General features: G+C 38.4%; 1 protein-coding gene across 3 annotated transcripts in view; it reads left to right on the top strand.

The window, feature by feature from the left end:
• The window catches only part of LOC145977864 (homeobox protein caupolican-like), a 193,355-nt gene that overhangs the window by 167,887 nt on the left and 6,658 nt on the right, over positions 1–18,810 (top strand). For all 3 annotated transcript variants that reach the window (XM_083110190.1, XM_083110189.1, XM_083110191.1), the window contains exon 5: positions 17,147–17,945. In XM_083110190.1, the coding sequence (XP_082966316.1) occupies positions 17,147–17,945 (799 nt within the window). The remainder of the gene's footprint in view (positions 1–17,146; positions 17,946–18,810) is intronic.

The raw sequence follows: 18,810 nt of genomic DNA, 5'->3' as shown, positions 1-18,810 counted from the left end.
ATACACTTTTTTGCTGTATTTGAAGAGCTGTAGAGTTTTATTTCATAATTGAGTTAATCTCATTCGCGGTGTATACTATATACGAGGTGATAAACGTGCGATAAAAGTATACGTTATCTCGCTTGACGTATATCTGCTGGAATACAGACCCATTTAAGTTGTCAAAGTTGAGTTTTACTCGAAATTACAGAACGTGGACATTTTAAATCACGAAATAGCGTGTGGCGTTTTAGAACTCGCCTCTCCAACCGCATGAAGTAATTTCTTCTAGCCGCTAGCTCCTCTGGTGAATATTTTTCGAACTTCTTGCCTTCGCAATTTTCTCCTTGGAAAGGCTGAATCTAATTCACTAAGATTATCACAATCGTTCACGGTCTGTCCGATAACAATCACGAACCACGAAGATCTTACGCGTATGTAAGTCGAAAGGGACAAGGTGAAAGTAGCAGACTCTGAAACAACGAATAAAGAATTAATTCTGCTCAATCTTCTCTAGAACCCATTAAAAACGTGTGTACCTTGACAACGTAGTGGGCGTTCTAAAAGTAATTCGTCTTCCGTGTATTCGCATTTGATACGAAAATATACATTTCTTAATAATTCCGACCTTTTCACTATCAGCGAAACTTAAACATAATTTTTCTACGTCTTTATAAGACAATTATTAAATGTGATCGAAAAATGTAACACCAATGTCGTCCCCCAGCTTCTATGCATGTTTTTTTTTCTTTTTACGCATCTTATTTCATTCACTATTAGATCGACCACATGTATACTTGTTTACGTACAGATGTTGGAAGATATTCCAGGATAGCAACACTGTGAATCGTTTCTCCCCCTCACTTCCATCACTTTGCTTGCTTTGACAGGTAGAAGATAGAAGTGAAAATAACCGAGAAATGCGTGCTGAAAAAGGGACACCAGTTACTGCAAATTTTCGCGGTGTAGCTTCTCAACAGGCGAGATGGGGAAAGTAACAGATTTTTTCTTCATATCCTGGAACTTTTGTCAAGTAAGACAGCTTTTCATCTTGTGGTTTGTCGATGATCTGGCTTGACAATACAACAGTTGTAACGCGTTACTCAGTTTCTTCATACGAAACTACTAGGGCAAACTGCTAGCGCCTCCCAGCGGATGGTTTGAACAAGTCAGTCGTGAAGTAGTACTTTTACTGCATGTTCCACATTAGGTCTAGTTAATCTGCAAGTAACAAATCCTGGGGGGTGACACGCTCATGTATTTTATCTTGTGCTATAAAGATAGATCCTTAAGGCTTAAAAAGCAACATAATCCGCCACAATACTTAAACATTGATATTGGATTAGTCTTGCTTTCCCTATTTGCGTACAAAAAATTGGCGGAAGGGTGAGTTTTGAAGATAAATTACATAAGCAAGAATGCATTGTGCCAAATTAATAAATACAATTACAGTATTGAACGTTAGTGTATTTATACTTATACAAGTTTAGTGCTTTTCGTCATTATTCTCCCGACTCCTTGGCGTAGGTTTTCTGAAATTGAGGAACATGTTTGCTTTATTTTTCTTCAAATTTAAGCTGTTGGTCTTTACGTTGCATCAAGTTGCAGAGATAAAGCCCTCTCCAAAATTTTCACAAAGGCTTGCTTATTTCAACGATAAATGTACGTTTATAAGCTTTAAAAATGTGCATACGTCTTATGCGCAAATTGTGTGTGATGAAATGAACATATCTGGTTCTAAATCAAGCAAGTAAATAGCAAGCATTGCATAAACACCTTCAAACTTAACACAATTTGTCATACAGATCAATGTTTGGCGCCAAAATAACTTTATCTTGCAACAAAACAGGGCTTATTAATATGCAACTTAGAAACAAGCGACACGTGTTTTATTTTCACCAAATTTTAACCAGTTTATTCATCAATGCTCGCATTTCCAACAAGTTTATCGAGTTGAATTCTCTGTCTTTCCCACCTCATTTATTTTAAACAGTTGTAGTGGAATATACAGATAGAATCGCAGCTTGTTCAAGCAGGCTCATTGGTCACTCGGACGACCATTTCTGGGAATACAACAACGGCACAGTTAATTACCGTCAGAGACGATTGAAGCTGACCACAGAGATCCAGACGCAGATAAGCAAATCTAAAAGTTGCCAGAACATGTATAACTGTGGTAGATGTCGCCTCGATCGTTAATAAAGACCAAATAAAATGCTTGTACATTGCACGTCGAGAAACGAAAGCACAAATTGCTTGGATCGACATTGAAGGAAAAAGAAGCTTGGAGCTCTTTTGTTCTTTTTATTTGTGTGTGTGAAATTGCTACGGAAACAGGTGTGGATATGTTAGTAGCTTCAATGCGCACACTGTTTATAATGCAGTGATTTAGTTTTGAAGGATATTGTATACATTGTTGCATTCAAATGCAACTAGTAGAAGAACGACATAGTGAATCTTAATTTTATCATACACATTTACTGAAGTGTCCATTGTTTCATTTTGGACTCGTCTGAATTTAATTTCCCACGTATAGTTAAACTTTTGTGGTTTTACAATAAATTAAGTTGTTATGTGTGATAATTTGATTTGATTTTCTATGGTGCCTTGTTTTTAAGCCACTTTTGGCTAATCGCAACAACGAGGATGAGTATTGATATGAAATTGATGAAGGGACAGTCAAAAGAACGCCCATTTCGGGATTCAAACCCGGGACCCCTGGCGTCATAGCACGTTGTGCTAAACACTCCGCCACGGAAGTCTGCTATTATGTGTATTAAAAACAATATTTCTTAGAATTTTTCAAATGAACTTCAAAAACTGGTTAATCAATTCTTGCGCTCTTGCGTAAGGATATAATATAACAACAACCAATCAAGAAGCTTTTCAACTACATCGATTTCCCTAGTTATCTTGTATATTTTGGTCTTATTCAACCAACGAATTTTCTTAACTAGTTCGGATTTTCGTGTGGATTATGGGTGGTATCGCTTGGATTCTGTGTGAATAGCGTATTGAATTGTTTGTTTTTCTAGTTTGAGATCTAATTAATTGAAGTTTGATTTGAGAATAATAGTTCTAGAGTTACAAGATTAAATCTCTCTATACATTTTACATTTGATATGTGAAAGAGAAAAGCGAAATAAAAACGCTTGTGATTTCCCAAGATGGCTCAGGATGTGAAGATTAATGAAGAAAATTTAATGCAAGCAATCCAGAGTGATATGAATGTGGTTGTACCTGAACAGTTAGCGGAAATGGAAGTTAGTGATAAGACTTCTTTCAAAAGAGGTCGATCTAATGAAGAATGCACGGAACCTGAAGTGGAGAAAAACCCCAAAAATCCGAAAGTAAGTGCAAGTACAAAGGTTGGTGTTGCTAAATATAGAAATGAGGCATATGATATGTCTTTATATTATGAAGGACATCAAGGCCCATATATCGTGTTGGTGGACAGTACATTACCTGGATCACAGAGCCTGAATACGGTAAAATTAGGTTATAATTTGTGTAAGGAGAAGGTTGATGTTGAATTCGTTAAACAAAGTGGTTTGAAGCAGGCAAAATTGTCATTTCGCACAGCATATGATGCAAATAAATTTGCTAAAAATGAATTCATCAAGGAAAAATACCATTTAGAAGCCAGAATTCCTAAAGGTCTTTTAGTGAGAGAAGGATTAATATATGGTGTACCTACCGACATCCCAGTAGACGAGATAATCGAAGACATTAGAGCTGAAGTTCCAATAATAGATGTAATAAGGATGAAGAAAACTTTTTTCAATGAAGAGGGGGAAGTAAGACAAGAACCTACTAAACTGATTAGTGTAACATTCCAATCTCAACAGTTACCAAAAGAAGTGAAGTTGTGGAGACAAATATTTGAAGTGAAGCCAAAAGTAAGATCTGTGATTTTATGCAAGAAATGTTTCCGTTTCTCACACTCACAAACACAGTGTAAATCCTCTCCCGTGTGTTATAGATGCGGTCAAGCGGAACATGGAATCTGCAATGCCAGTCCTAAATGTATTAATTGCAAGGGAAACCACTTATCTACCGATAAGTCTTGTGTAAGATGGGAGCAAGAGAGAGAAATACAAAGGCTGATTGCTTATAACAACATCTCCTATCAAGATGCAAAGAAACAAGTACTTTTTGGAATTGATCCACGAAATGAACAGCGAACATATGCGACCCCTGCTAAAGACTTTCCTAAATTGCTGGAGATAAGAAAGGAATCAATAAACAAGGAAAGCCCTTGCACATCAGAAAATTCTACTACAAACAGATTTAATTCTGTTACAGATTGGGAAAATAGAAGAAATGACACATATCTAAGTAACCTCTGTTGGAAGAAAGTGCCACCAGAATCTGACCGGTCTTATGAAAGTTTTAAAAAACAACACGGGGAAAATTTTAGACTGCATTCTGCTTCACAATTGAGGAAAACAATTAAACCTGTTTTGATAAAGGACAAAAATAAACACAAGGATCCACAAATTGCGTTAACATCATCAGCAGTGGCTAATTCAAGTGAACCTGTGAGCACGACGTGTTCCTCTAAGGAACAGGATAGAAAATCAGATTCGATTGGACGCCGGACAACAGCAGAGAGTCCTTCTCAGAAAGAATCGCTAGTAAATCTGCTACATCTAATAGCAGAACTAACCACAACAATTTCAGTGAGTGATGATTTATTATATATTAGGAAAATAATATTAAAATGTAACGAAATTTCTGTACAAATTTTAAAACTAATTCAAGACTTACAAGATTTCGGGGACACCCCCTAATTTAAAACAACAATGTGTTGCCAGCAAAGAAAAATCTTGCCATTAATAATACAATGGAATTTAAGATCCTTCTCTGCAAGGAAACTTCAATTAATTAAATTAATAGATGAGTGTCACCCGTTAATTATTTGCGTTAGTGAGGTATGGGGTTTAAAATCAGAAAATATTCATATTGCTCACTATCATACTATATTAAATGATTATAATGTGGGATATAAGGGTGTGGGAATTTTTGTTCATGAAAGTGTACCATTTCAACAAATTCAGTTTAATTCAACACATGATTTATTTTCCAAATATAATGTAGAAGTGGTCGGTATAAAAATGCAGTTAAACAACTTACTTTATAATATTATTAGTTTGTATATTCCATCTCATTACACTTCTCAACAAATACAGAGCTCTCATCTAAATTCTCTTTTGTCTGGCTTTCAACATCCCTTTATCATAACAGGAGATTTTAATTGTCATAATACATTGTGGGGTGATCATAGAATTGATACTTTGGGAAAGACAGTTGAAGATTGGATGGATTATAATAACTTGACAGTTATAAATGATGGATCTCCAACACATGTACCACCAAATGGAAACAATATGTCCTCAATTGATCTAACTTTAATATCTGATAATCAGTGTTTTAAATTTGTATGGGAAATAGACTTTGATTTACGAACTAGTGATCATTTTCCATGTTTCATCACGCTAACATCATCTCAAAACTTCCCAAAATTAATAAAACATAAAACAATTCGTAAGTGGAGCGTAAAGAGGGCAGATTGGATGAAATATAATTCAGTTTTAGACTTAAAATTTTCAGCTAAAGAATATCAAAACCAATATACTGTACAATATGAAAAATTTGTGGATATAATAACTCAAGTAATGGATTATGCCTGTCCGCGACTGAAACCGCAGTATGATCGAAATTTTCCTAAAATAGATTGGTGGAATGAAGAATGTTTTCAAGCAAAAAGGAAGCGAATACAAGCATTGAAACAATTTGTAAGTGCTCCTTCACCTGCAACTTTGATAAATTTAAAACGAGCTACTGCAAAATCTAGAAAAGTATATATAAAGGCTAAGAGATTTTCATGGCAAAAATATTGCGAAGAAATAAACCCTAAAACAAAATTAGATGTTATATGGCGCAAGTTCAGATCACTTAGAAAAGCACATGTAAGTCGGACTTTACCTTTGTCCACTGAATGGAAAACTGAATTTATTAATAAAGTAATTCCTACACCCTTTACATCAGCCTGCGAACCTCCTAATATATTCTACACGTTCTCATCTACATCAAAATACTCAAAGGGGTTCAATTCCTCTATCACTGTAAATGAAATTCATGAAATTCTTCAAGGGTCTAAAGATTCTGCTCCTGGCATTGATGGAATTACGTATTCTATGGTACGAAATCTTCCACAGAATGCACTAAGCATTTTATGTAAAATTTACAATCAAATATTCCTATCGGGTAAAATTCCTGTTGCATGGACCTCTCAAATTATTATGCCAATTCTAAAACCAGGAAAAAACCCTTCCTTGGGTCAGTCATATCGCCCAATAGCTCTTAGTTCCGTATTGGCAAAAATTTTCGAGAAGCTTTTATTAAAAAGATTAGAGTGGTTTATGGAAGGTCAAAAGGTATTTTCTCCCAGACAAATGGGATTTCGTAAAGGTTATGGAACCCAGGATGCATTAGTAACATTATCTTCTCATATTTATAGCGTTATTAACAAAAAACAATCAGTACTTTCAGCCTTTATTGATATTCAAAGTGCATATGACAACGTAGATATTACTGTTCTATTGAGACAACTACAATTACTAAAAGTGCCACATTGTATACTCATATTGACATGGAAATTGTTATCTAAAAGACAACTTTATTTTCATTTTGGTTCAGAAATGATAGGTCCAATATATATTGGACAAGGACTACCACAGGGAAGTCCTCTTAGCCCATTATTATTTAATGTTTATTTATCAGATATTAAAACAATAATAGATTCCCCATTTCAGTTTCTACAATATGCTGATGATGTATGTATATATTTAGACTCAAACAATCACTTGAAAGATTTTTCAATGTTTGAAGATAAATTAATAGAATTTAACCAATGGTTAAAGCAGAAAAAATTATCAATATCTTTAGAAAAGTCCAAAATAGTAGTATTTAAACATAAGGGTCTTCAAAATATTTTCAACATTATTCATAGGAGATTACAAATTCCAATTGTTTCACAAGTAAAATATCTAGGTGTATACTTTGATGCATCATTATCATGGCAGTATCAAATAAATATGATGAAAAATAGATCCGATAAAATATTTCATTTATTTAAAGCTATGGCGAATACCAAATGGGGAGCACATCCTACCAGCATGCTTATGTTTTATAAGAATTATTATCGAGCAGTATTAGATTATGGATTAATGGTCTTGTGTAATCTTCCAGTAACAAAACTTTCTCCACTAGAAGTCCAGCAACGAAAAATTCTAAAAAGATGTTTGGGATTAATGAACAGTACTCCTAATGTAGTGGTATATATGGAGTCAGTAGAATGTTCGGTTTCTGTGAGGATAAAGTTAATTGCTATAAAAATGTTATTTAAAATTCAACATTCACCATGGCATCCTTTCAATGATGTGTTATTAAATCTTTTAGAGCTGCATGATTCAGGAATAACCAATGATAAATCAGCTACGCTTTGGGTACAACTATTTAGTAAATATCATCATGAATGTAGTCAAGTACTTATAGCAAGAACATTGCCAGTATACTCGTTAGAATTTCCCACACAACCAATTCAAAATATATATTTCCCGAAATATAATCATTCAGCTGAGTTTAGAGAATCTTGGGAAGACTTTTATCATATATATACAGATGGGTCTAAAACTGAAAGTGGAGTAGGAGCAGCTCTTTATGATACTGAAAGAAATATATCAAAAATGTTTAGGTTACCAGTGGAGGCATCCATATTTACAGCAGAAATATATGCGGTATATCAAGCTTTGATTTATATTGGTACAGTTCCTGAACAGAAATTTCTATTACTAGTTGATTCGCAAAGTGTTTTACAAGCAATACAATCTAATTATAAAAATTTATTTAAAATATCACCATATGTCATCAATTGTATTCGTGCAACTAATAGCTTAATTAGCAATGGAAAGGTAGTTCATTATGTGTGGGTAAAATCACACATTAATATTTACGGAAATGAACAAGCAGACAGATATGCAAAACAAGCTGCTCAGATGAATGAAACAATCCAGTTACCATTGCATTACACAGATCTTCTGCCGAGGGTTAGGAAGAAAATTTTTGAAGAATGGAACTTATGGTGTAATAATGCATTAGAAAGCGTTGGGGAAAGTTATCGTCCTTATGTTGATTACACTAGGAAAAAACCTTGGTTTTATAATTGTAAAGGTTCAAGAAATGCAATTGTTTTAATAAATAGACTAAGAAGTGGTCACGCGAGAACATATCATCATTTATTTAAAATACACATTTTAAAATCTCCGAATTGTGATTGTGGTGATTTAAGGGGTGATGCTCATCATATTATTTTGGAATGTCCAATTCACTCAGAGAGAAGAAAGACTTTATACAAAACATTGTCAAAAATTAATGTTCCTTTCCCTATTAATATGACTTCAATGTTGTATGCTCCAGATATTAGAATTGGATATGTTATACTTGCTTTTTTGAGAAAAGCTGATATAAAATTATAATATACTTCTGTTACTGACTGACTTAATGTAGTTACATAAAATTGTATTTAAGAGCGTTTATGAACTTTGTGTGTAAAAAATTTATATTAAAAATGTATATTATGTACTTATAATGTATGCTGGGCATAAACAGCCATCTGTAAAGCTGTAAGTCCAATAAATATTTGTTGAGTTGAGTTAACTAGTTCTTGATCTAATTGGTAGAGCTTAATATTGTCATTGAAGGTTGGTTAGTATTTGATCTTTTTGCACGTTTTGTCAAACTTGTACAATGGATACAAAGCATCACTGACTATGAATTGGGTGAAAGAACAATCACAAGCATTCCTGCCTTGCAAAGACTACCCACGGTTTTGTCCTTTTTTGCGCTTCCATAAATTAAACCAAATAATGGGCATTCAATCTTCTTTAGTTTCGAGCAACAGTTCCGCCAATGCAAATCGAAGAAAAACACGGCAATCCTAATGATATGACACCCCATTTCGGAGCACCAATTGTTGTTTACCGGCGCCGTCCATAAGTACAACTTTTCAAGGCCGTTGTACATTTTTCAAGTCCATGTGTCTATAAATAATGGCCATTGTTGTGGAACATTCTTCAAGCTTCTGTCTGCTAGCGTGATGTACATTCCTTTAGGACACTATCGAGGCAGCGATAACATCATATACCTGGTTCATTACAATATGGTGGATCACCCAAGTCTGTTTTCTCAAACCCCTTACAATGAGGGTGGTCCCACGTCTTAATAGCAACTTCACAAAGGAAAGAAGGCAAACTAGATTTATTGCAGGATCCAGCATGGCAGGAATTTATTGATGGCAATGGCCTCCCCCCCCCCTTCTCCATCATTTAATCCTTACTTGGTTTTTGTGCAGGATATGTCGATATATTTCTTGTCAAGGTGCTCTATTTTCCATTTTAAATGGTAGAAATTTGCAGTGAGGATTTTCAGATGTTGACAACTGTCGTATTCATCGATTAAATTACATAGTTACATTTTGGCAACTTTTTTGGGACTTGAAGACTGTTTTTAACAGTAATATAATAATATATCTCTATCCGGCGGGCAAGGTTCAGTCTCTGGCTGCTCTACAACCTAACCATTCTCAGTTCATGTAGAATAAAGATAAAATATTATACAATAAGTAATAGATAATAGAGAAATTAAAGGATAATACATACACAAGAAAAGCGTTTAAGATAATTCAACCTACCACATGTAGGTTTACAAAATCATGCTCATATTTAAAAGACATATGTTCGCGTAATAATTCCATTTTCGATTATCCGTTTTGGAGGCACATAGTGGTTCGGATCCCAGTTTAAACTGTAGGTCCAGTCCCGATTAGCCTTACTGTGCATAAATTGGTCTTAAAAACACAAACTCAAATCAAACTAATTTTCAATTACTTCATCAAATTTTGTATGCAACCACTGGCCTCGAAAAGGTGATAATTCATTTGTGTGAAATGTTAATGATTTTCTTGTTCCGCCCTCTTGCTCACTAGATTTTTGCATATTTTTTTGTACAGCAATGCATTTGGTCATTGTCTGGATCAGGGTTGACCCCCCCAATGCCTATCACGCACTCCCCCCAAGAAAGGTAGAACATTCGCCCGCCCCCTTTATGCCGAATTATTTGCTCAAATAATTTTGGTCAGACAAAATTTGCGGAACAATATAATAGACATATTTAAGCAATATATGTTTACTTTAGGTATTTTAGGCTCACTTTCATGTTTGTTAACATCAAATATACAAAACTGATCAGCCTCACTGCCATTGTTAGTGTACTGAACCTTTTTCTTAGCAGTTTGTCTGCTCGACTAACCTTGTATTAATGCGAATAGCACGTCCATCCAAACCGATTTTAAAGGCATAAGAGGTGGTTTTTCATTTCAACCCTATCGCCGCGATCACCCTCAGGTAGGTAGAAAAACTGTACATAATAACCAAAACTGAAAATCAATAACAAGTCAATGAAACAAAACGATCACCCTTTTTGTGTGAAGATATATAGAATTGATTTAAAATGTTGTCCCCCCAAGAAAATTCCCATGACGCCGGCGCGTCATGAAACCCCCTGTGGGCACCCCTGTTCTGGGTTTAAAAAACAATGGCGACTTATGAAAGGTCTTGCTAAAAGCGAATATGTGTGAGCTAGAAATTAGTGCAAGGGTAGAAATTTCGATCCCCAGACGGAGACCGTCTTAATGTCTCAAGACGACAGAACTCTGCCAAAACAATAGCTGTAGAATAGGTACAAGTTGAAAGTGTGACTTCCAGACGAAGTATCCTCACCAGTTGCTTCTCAAGCCATTCTGGCCACCTTTTAAGTGTTTTCCTATTTACGTCGGCAGTGTCTACATCCAAGCATGACCACTCTGCAGATAAATTGACAGATAAGTCCAGTTTGATTGCCATCTGGTTCTGATCCTCAATAAACAAGTTTGACAAATAGACAATAGCAATAAATTCAGTTGTTTTGTTCGATGCACAAGGGAAGCGAAGAGTGGCAAGATAACCGAAATCGTGGCTTTTTGTTGCCTCGCCAAACTCAGCGAGGAAATTTAGTGAAGTCTGACACACGAACGACGCACCGCAATTGTGCCTTCAGTTCCAGGAACAGATAAGGCTGCTTGCTACTTGTATTTCAGAATGCGTACCTGATTTATAAAGAGACTGGGCCTTTAATGGCGCCTCGTTATCAAGAGCGCATTATGTTCTTGATGACTGGGCATGCTCCCTTTCCCTCCCCGCTTCAAGATACTCTGTTGCTAGAACTGTAGAAGTTAGGACAGTTGCTTTTTTGTGTTCTGGTGACGTAATCATGTTGACTTGATTGTCAGATTCTATGCATCAGCAGACATGAAGTTCTATAACTGAACACATGAACACATTATATATACGTATATATATATATTACACATACGTATGTACATAAAATGTGTGTGTGTGTGTGTACCAGTTGCCTAATTCCAGTGTATGGGTCATGTCGAAACGAAAAGAGACTTGACAGCTTGTTATAGCTAGCTCGTTGTATTTTCAGATATTTCGTCGTCTAATGGCACCACGAATCCATTGAAGTTGGCGAATTCTCAATAAAATTGACAACTATGGTTGAACTTTCTGTTAATCTTTGTTTTAATTCCACTTTTTTTTGCCAGGATGGGCTAATCGGAACCCGATATAATGTTTAGAGTGGGAACCAAACCACTGCCTCCTGAGGGTCTCGAACCGGGAAGCCGGGATTCAAGGCGACAACTTTAGATACAACACTTTAGGGGAGGCTCTTGGTGTTCATCTGTGCTACCAGCAGCCTTTCCGCAGAGCAGAGTGCTTGCCAACGCTCACTTGCCGAGTACCGCTTACAACGAACTTACATCCAACTTGCCACATCAAACTTGCTTTGCAAGTTATTGCAAACTTACCACAAACTTGTGTGCTATCTGAGAAGGATTTCGGTTCAAAATATCAGACTCGAACACAAAGCCTGTCCTCTCCTTCGTAGTTTCCTTCTCGTCTCCATTTTTACAAAAGCAGTCTGTTTCTGAACCATCCCTATTCGAATGTAACAGTGGTGTTGATTGAAAGCCAGTGGGCCGTTTCTTCTCCTTCATTCTAATTTACCAAAATTCATTTAACCTTACTGTGTCCAGGAGTTGAGTCTTGCCCATATATACTAAAAATTATGGAAGAATAAAATAGAAATTATTAAAAATAGTCATACTATCGTATCATCCCCTTCATGATACTACTTCTGCTGTGTTGTCTGGGTTCATTAGCTGTTTTCAAAAAAGATGTCAAAATGTATTCGTGTATTGTAGAAAAAAAATATTTTTATGTTCTTTCAACTTAGTTTTAGTTCCATTCTTCTTTTCTTGACGAGAGAAAAATAATAAATTTAAAATGGAGGCTAAGAATAATTCAGTAATTTTAAGAATTATTGTACTTGGTCTCGTTCCAGTTCAGTGTCAATGCTTGAGTAAACATAAGGAGAAAATGAAGTTTTATATGCTTCTGTTTGCGAAAACAAATAGTATGTGCTTGGCAACCCTGTGTTTGTATATGAACACGGGGGGATCTTACCTTGCCTGATCATTCTGAACTCCAAATAAGCAATAAACTTCACAAGTTGGCGAGACTGTGCCCAGGGCCTTATACCTCACACATAGAAACCAGTTGATTCTGCTTTTAACGGAGTTTTATAAGTTGCAATAAACCAGGAGGAATAAATGACGGAAGAAGAAAACGAAGAAGAAGAGAGAAACGTGCGAGGAAGTGCTTGGGGATAAGAATAAAAACAAAATGACCAAGGACCAAATGGCGAGGTTGTATAAGTCCTGAAGATACAATTAAGGCTTACCAACACACAACTGCTTAGCGCGTTCAGGCGTACGTCTTTCTTGTCTTGTTTTGTTACCCAAAAAAAAGCATTCTTTTTTCTGCTCTTTGCCTTGTAATAACTACAAAGCACGACACATTTACACATTACAATGGCAGACGAGTTATTGAATAAACAAAACGCCCTCTCTCACGCCTTCAGTCTACTTACAAACTGCCTCTTAGGCCCATTAAACGACCCCCCAGATTCTGAGCATGCAACTAACAGATGAGAGTTTATGAGGTATAATAATCTTTGAAAAGACGTAGCTATAAATTGGCTTTATCTGTTTAAGGACACGTACTTTTGAGTCGTGGCGACAAATCTGAATAAATCGACAGATGTTTTTGTCTTCTTTGCCTTTGACATGCCCAAAGAAATTGAAAAAAGAATGTCCAGTGTCACCAAACTCACGACGTGTGATGGTGCTGTAAAACTGTTACGAAAATTGAATTTTCCATTGTGTGAAATCTCTCGGGTATAAATTTCCGTACAAGGAACAGATGTCAAGCTTACTTGTTTATGGCACTTTGTCGCGTTGTCCGCGACCATCATGTACTATTTTCAGCTGTTGCAGGCCAGCTTGTTCCATCAGGTCCACAAGGCTACGGACGAATAGCTGTTTTTTTTTCTGGTGTAATTTGTGGAAGCATTTAATTACGATTTTCTTTAAAATCTTTTTGTAACAAAAGTGTTAATGCCACAAGGCAGAGGTATTCACAGTTGAAGCTTTCTTGTTAAAAGTTAAAACCTACAATTGCGTGTCTTAAGTGATTCTGATATTCGTCTCGTGATATCTGTTCAGCATGTTTCCCTTCTTGCTCAACGCATTGATGGAATTACGAAAAATAACACATGTTAATAAAATGCGTACATGTTAAAACAATTGCTAACGTACAATAGACAGCTGTAATAATACACAATGTGGGTTGGAAAATCAAAGGAATAAGTAGCCAGAAATAGCGCTTTGTTCCCCCACAGATGGCAGCAGTTACTCGCTCACTTGATTCCAAACTATCTCCATGACAGGCATATTGCTGACACACTATTTTCAAGATATTACAGCAGTTATATCAGCCTTAATATCGAACATAATATGTGTTATTTCTTTGCCTAAGAAAATAAGCTTTAGATAGCAAAGCTGAAACTGCTTAGAAATACAATATTGGAATTAACCTTTTATTGCCATATCTTGATTTTCTTTCTCGAAAAAATAAAAGTAACTCATTAACTTTTTGTGCCTGTATATCCATATTGTTGTATGTATCCATTTGAACAAAGGATGTGAACAAGGGCAAAAATTGCTCTTGTACAATTTTCATGCGTTCAGTTAATATATAGTTGTTGCTCCAATTTTTTTCAATAAGTGAATTAGGAATAACATTCTAGTTACGAACTATTTGGTATTTGCATGGACGTCCGCAGGATTTTTTCCAGGGAGGGCCAAGGAAGGTATATTTTTCCAGGGGGCAAACAAGGCACATTTTCCCCAATAATAGTGTTGTTCCCCCAAAAAAACATTTGCTTAAATTTGAATTTATCATATTCATGCAATAATTAACACATATTATTGTGGCTGAAATGAAATTATATGTGTGAAATATATAATTTTTGGTCGACTTTCTTTTTCCACGCCCCCCCTTCCGGACGCCCATGGGTATTTGGCAGTAAAAATCTACACAGGCTGTTTTCGTTACTGTTTCGTAGAACGCCACAATTTATCGTTCTGTTTTTTTTTTGTTAATCACGACGATGAGGATGAATAGTGAAGCGAAACAATAGCGCAGCGCGCTACGATGACAGTTGTCCCGGGTTCGAATCCCGGCCTGGGCATGGGTGTTCTTTATGAGTGTTCCTTCATCAGTTTCATATCATCACTCATCCTCATCTTCGCGATTAAGCAAAAGTGGAAGAAAGGCGAAGTAAAATGATGCAAATCAACCAATCTATGAATAGGAGATGGGACAACCTTGGATTCCGATCCCCGTCTCGTAGCACGTTACGCTAACCACTCCGTCACAGAGGCCACTCTTTTGGTTGACGTGCTTTTGCCGCACTGAAGAGGGTAGAAAATCCATTCGATGGCTTGCACACGCTCCACTAACGAGCTGAGAGCAACAGTCAGAAAACAATAGGATTTGCTTGTTGGCCCCATCGTCCCTCGGGAGACCAAACAGCCTCCCCTGGCGAGAGGTCAAGCCTTCGCTAACAAGGCAAATCTTCTTGTCTCTTCACCTCGCGAACATGGTTGTCGCAATCCTCTGTGATCTTGTTACGGCCCAGGCTGTCTTTAGAGCGCCGGACCCTGTCCACTCGGGCATTTTCTGGTTGTTCTCCACGCTGAAGCACCCTCCGAGCCTCTAGCATGCGTGAAATTTTCCCATGGAGATGCGTGCAATGTTGGTCCACTCTCAAATGAAAAAGAAAACATGCCGTAAGTACACAAGGGTTCCATTGGGCAAATTTTCGAAGAGGCAAACATCCCGTCAGAATCTGAAAGCAGCTAGATTTGTTCCGTTATCAGTTTTATTGCGCACGTGATTTCAGAAACTAGTTGGCGTCAGTCAGTTCTCAACATCAAAGATGAAATAAACACCCAGCGTTGTTAAATGTCCAGGAATTTTAAATAAATTCAATCCGGTACAGGAGCAATCAGCAAGCGTAAATGGGTTCTGGACCGTAAATATCCTTGTTATAATTCGGTCTAGGAACCTTTTTTCCGGATGAATTTAAATACGGTCCAGGAACCTTTTTTCGGGGTCAATTAAACAATACGGAACTTGGACCGAATTTAAATTGTGGTTCCGGTCCTGCAGCGGAAGCCAATAGAACTCATTAGAATTCTATGGGTTCTCCTGGACCTTTAACAACCTTGGAAACACCTCTATAGTTTCAACTGCCATGTTCACTTGAAAGGCACGATTTCCTCGATGGGAAAGGCCTTAGCGTAGTGGCCAAGCACATCGAGAGTTCGATTCTGGTTCACAGCATGCTCACCTCATATCTTTCCTCATTTTTCCTTTATCTGTTCGTTCCTCCCGTTGTACTTAAGGGTTTATACTACGTTGGTCTTACTATCTTGCATTTCTCCTTTCGTTCGGTCTTCCGCTAAATCTTTGTTATTGATCTTCAGTTTTTGATATCCTACAATCCTGTTTCTTCTCTGGATCGATTCCCGCAAGCTTCTCTTGCTGTGTTTCTCAGCATGTTTTCTGTTTGATTTGACTGTCAATTTAATTTTCAACATTATCAGGTAGTACCCTTTTTCGGAGGTTTACAAACTTTCCTCTACAGCTTTAGCTACTGTCCATGCCTTCCTAATGGTTGCGATTAACCTAACGAGGTACCAAATCGACCTGATATACCTAAAACACAATTTGTGGTCTTTTGATTACCTTACTGTTTGGCACACACACACAGAAGAGTACTATACCGCGTTTGGTAGAACCTGTCCCGCTTCCCGCGCTAGGGAGCGCTCAACAGTTTCCGTGCTGGGGAAAGTCAAAGCCAGGCAGCCATCAGCGTAAAATTCAGGTTCGACTAGGACTCGAAGCAGGATCTGACATGCTCTACCAACTGAGGTACCGAGGCAGTCCTGGTTTCTCCTGGGTTTTCGCTCTTGCTGCTTTACCTGCGCGCGGAATTGTATCTGATAGTACCCCTGCGTGTGTCGAACGACTCTACGCTGGAAGGAACTTAGACGTCTACCGTGTTTGAAATGCGACAGATCCCGTTACAGTAGCACTGAGAGAGACAGACAGTTTCACGCAGATAAAACAACAAGAGTGAAAAAACAGGCGGAACCATGACTGGCTTAGTAGCTCAATTGGCGTCGCCGTCGACCTAGCGGAGTGGCCAGCGCAGCTCGCTACGCCGCTAGGTGTCTCGGGTTCGAATCTTGTGTAAGATATGGATGTTTGGGTTTGTTCTGTAAGAAAATGTAGCGAATTAAGTCAAATGGATACGAAAAGATCAGTAACAGAATGACGCGGGAAACTACCCTTAGCGGTTTCGGGATTCTCTTGAGCAAACGAAAACACGACTGCAGCTACCAGCGCGCACTGCTTTGCTCCGTCCACTCTCCTTCTCCCCCTTCTCTGCCGTTATGCACACCCTTGATCAAGAGATTATTCCAGAGACAGATTGTGCGTAACAGTTTTGACTGTTTTAGTGTTCTGAATAGTCGTTGAGTTTCTGTGCCTTTCTGAAAATTACCAACAGCTTTTCCTTTTCTGCATTTCAGATTCGATCCACGTGAAGTCCGAACACGACAAGGACGAGGATGATGACGACGACGACGAGAGGAAACCAGGAGACTTCGGTTCGGTCCTCTCGGGCTGTTCGGGGCGTCTCAAGGAGGAGGTGAAGGGCGTCATGGGCTCCCCGACCATCGGCGCGACCGACTGCGGCGTCCCGATCCCCGCGACGAAGCCCAAGATCTGGTCGCTGGCCGACACCGCAGCCTGCAAGACCCCACCGCCGTCCGCGCAGATGTCCAGCCAGCCTTGGATCCCGAGCATGAACAGCTTCGCACTGCCTTCCGCGACGGCGGCCATGAGCCCGACGGCTCCTTACTCAAGGTACGGCGGCCTGCTGTCCGGAACTTCTTCGTACGGTTCCCTAGGAGGCTCCGGCTGCTCCGGGTCCAGCCTCGCGTCTTCCGGAGCGGCCTCCGTCGGAGCGTCGGGGTTTCCGGAGGTCCAGACGGACACCCCACCTCAGACGCCACCTAACATGAAGCTCCCCAGCGTGGCGGGCAACTTACTAGGAGGACCCGCGTCCTGCTTCTCGACTTCCTCTTCTGCCGGAAACGTCCCGGCGGGGAACGGAGCGTCGTCCGGGTCCTCGACGTCGTCGCTCGGCCAGTACGGCTCCGGACAGAACTTCCTGTCCGGGTTCGGAAGCTCCCGGATCCAGTCGCCGCAGAAGGACAGATCCAAAGAGGCGCCGTACCACCAGCACTCTGCCAGTCCAGCGATGGGGAATGGAGGTTCGGGACAGGGTGTGGCCGAAGGAACAGCGTTCAAACCATTCTACAAAAGGTAAGTGTATCTCACGAATGGCAATACCTAATCTATTGCTAAATTCATGTTGCTATTGACAACCCTAAATAAACCATAATATTAAAATCTCAAACAATATGTCTTCTAACTGCTTCTAAAAACCTTTCAGAGTAGTAGTTTCACATAAGCTGCACATGCTTTTCAATATTGCCACAACATATAGGTAGGTTTCATGTGACGTCGGGTGCGCACAGTCGCCATGTTTGCGGCGAGTTTTATTTGTAGTTTGCAAGGAAATATGCACCACGTAGCGTTCGTTACATATGCACCAACTGCACGTTTGTTTTTTAATCACGAATGCCTGCTTGAATTCCGTATGCTTACGAGAAGTGGCCTCAATCATGGCTACTCGAAGCCACAATGGCAATTTGTGACGTAAGTGAAACACACCTATTCCAAAGAACCATTCAGGTATCTATATTTCTCCTCACGTTGCTGGTGTGTAAGCGCAAATTAAACCAATCGATGATATTGAGCAAAGAACTTCCCCAACAATCCATTGCGCTTCACGCTCCTCCGCCATAGTTCCGGCAAACATATTATATTCTTCCCAAAGTGCACTGCGTGATGACGTCATTGAATATCATCCATTAAGAAGTGGAGTCAATAAATATTTTCGGCAACCCACATATTTCTTATGAAGAAAATGTTTGCACTTTTCGACTAATTCAACCAAGATATTAGCTTTTTATTTTTCCAAATTAAATTTTCTTCAACATTTCTTCTCTATGTTCATGTGCTTTGAGCAGTTATTTTGATTAACAGTTTCTTCAAACGCAACGTTAACAAACGCTCATAGAACAGCTTTTCTCAACGTACAGATTCTAGCCAGCAGCTCCTCGAT

The sequence above is a fragment of the Lepisma saccharinum genome, chromosome 23 (genome assembly GCF_977018435.1).
Source record: "Lepisma saccharinum chromosome 23, izLepSacc3.1, whole genome shotgun sequence".
NCBI lineage: Eukaryota > Metazoa > Arthropoda > Insecta > Zygentoma > Lepismatidae > Lepisma > Lepisma saccharinum.
Note: the sequence above shows the minus strand (reverse complement) of the source record. Positions and strands in the feature narration are given on the sequence as shown.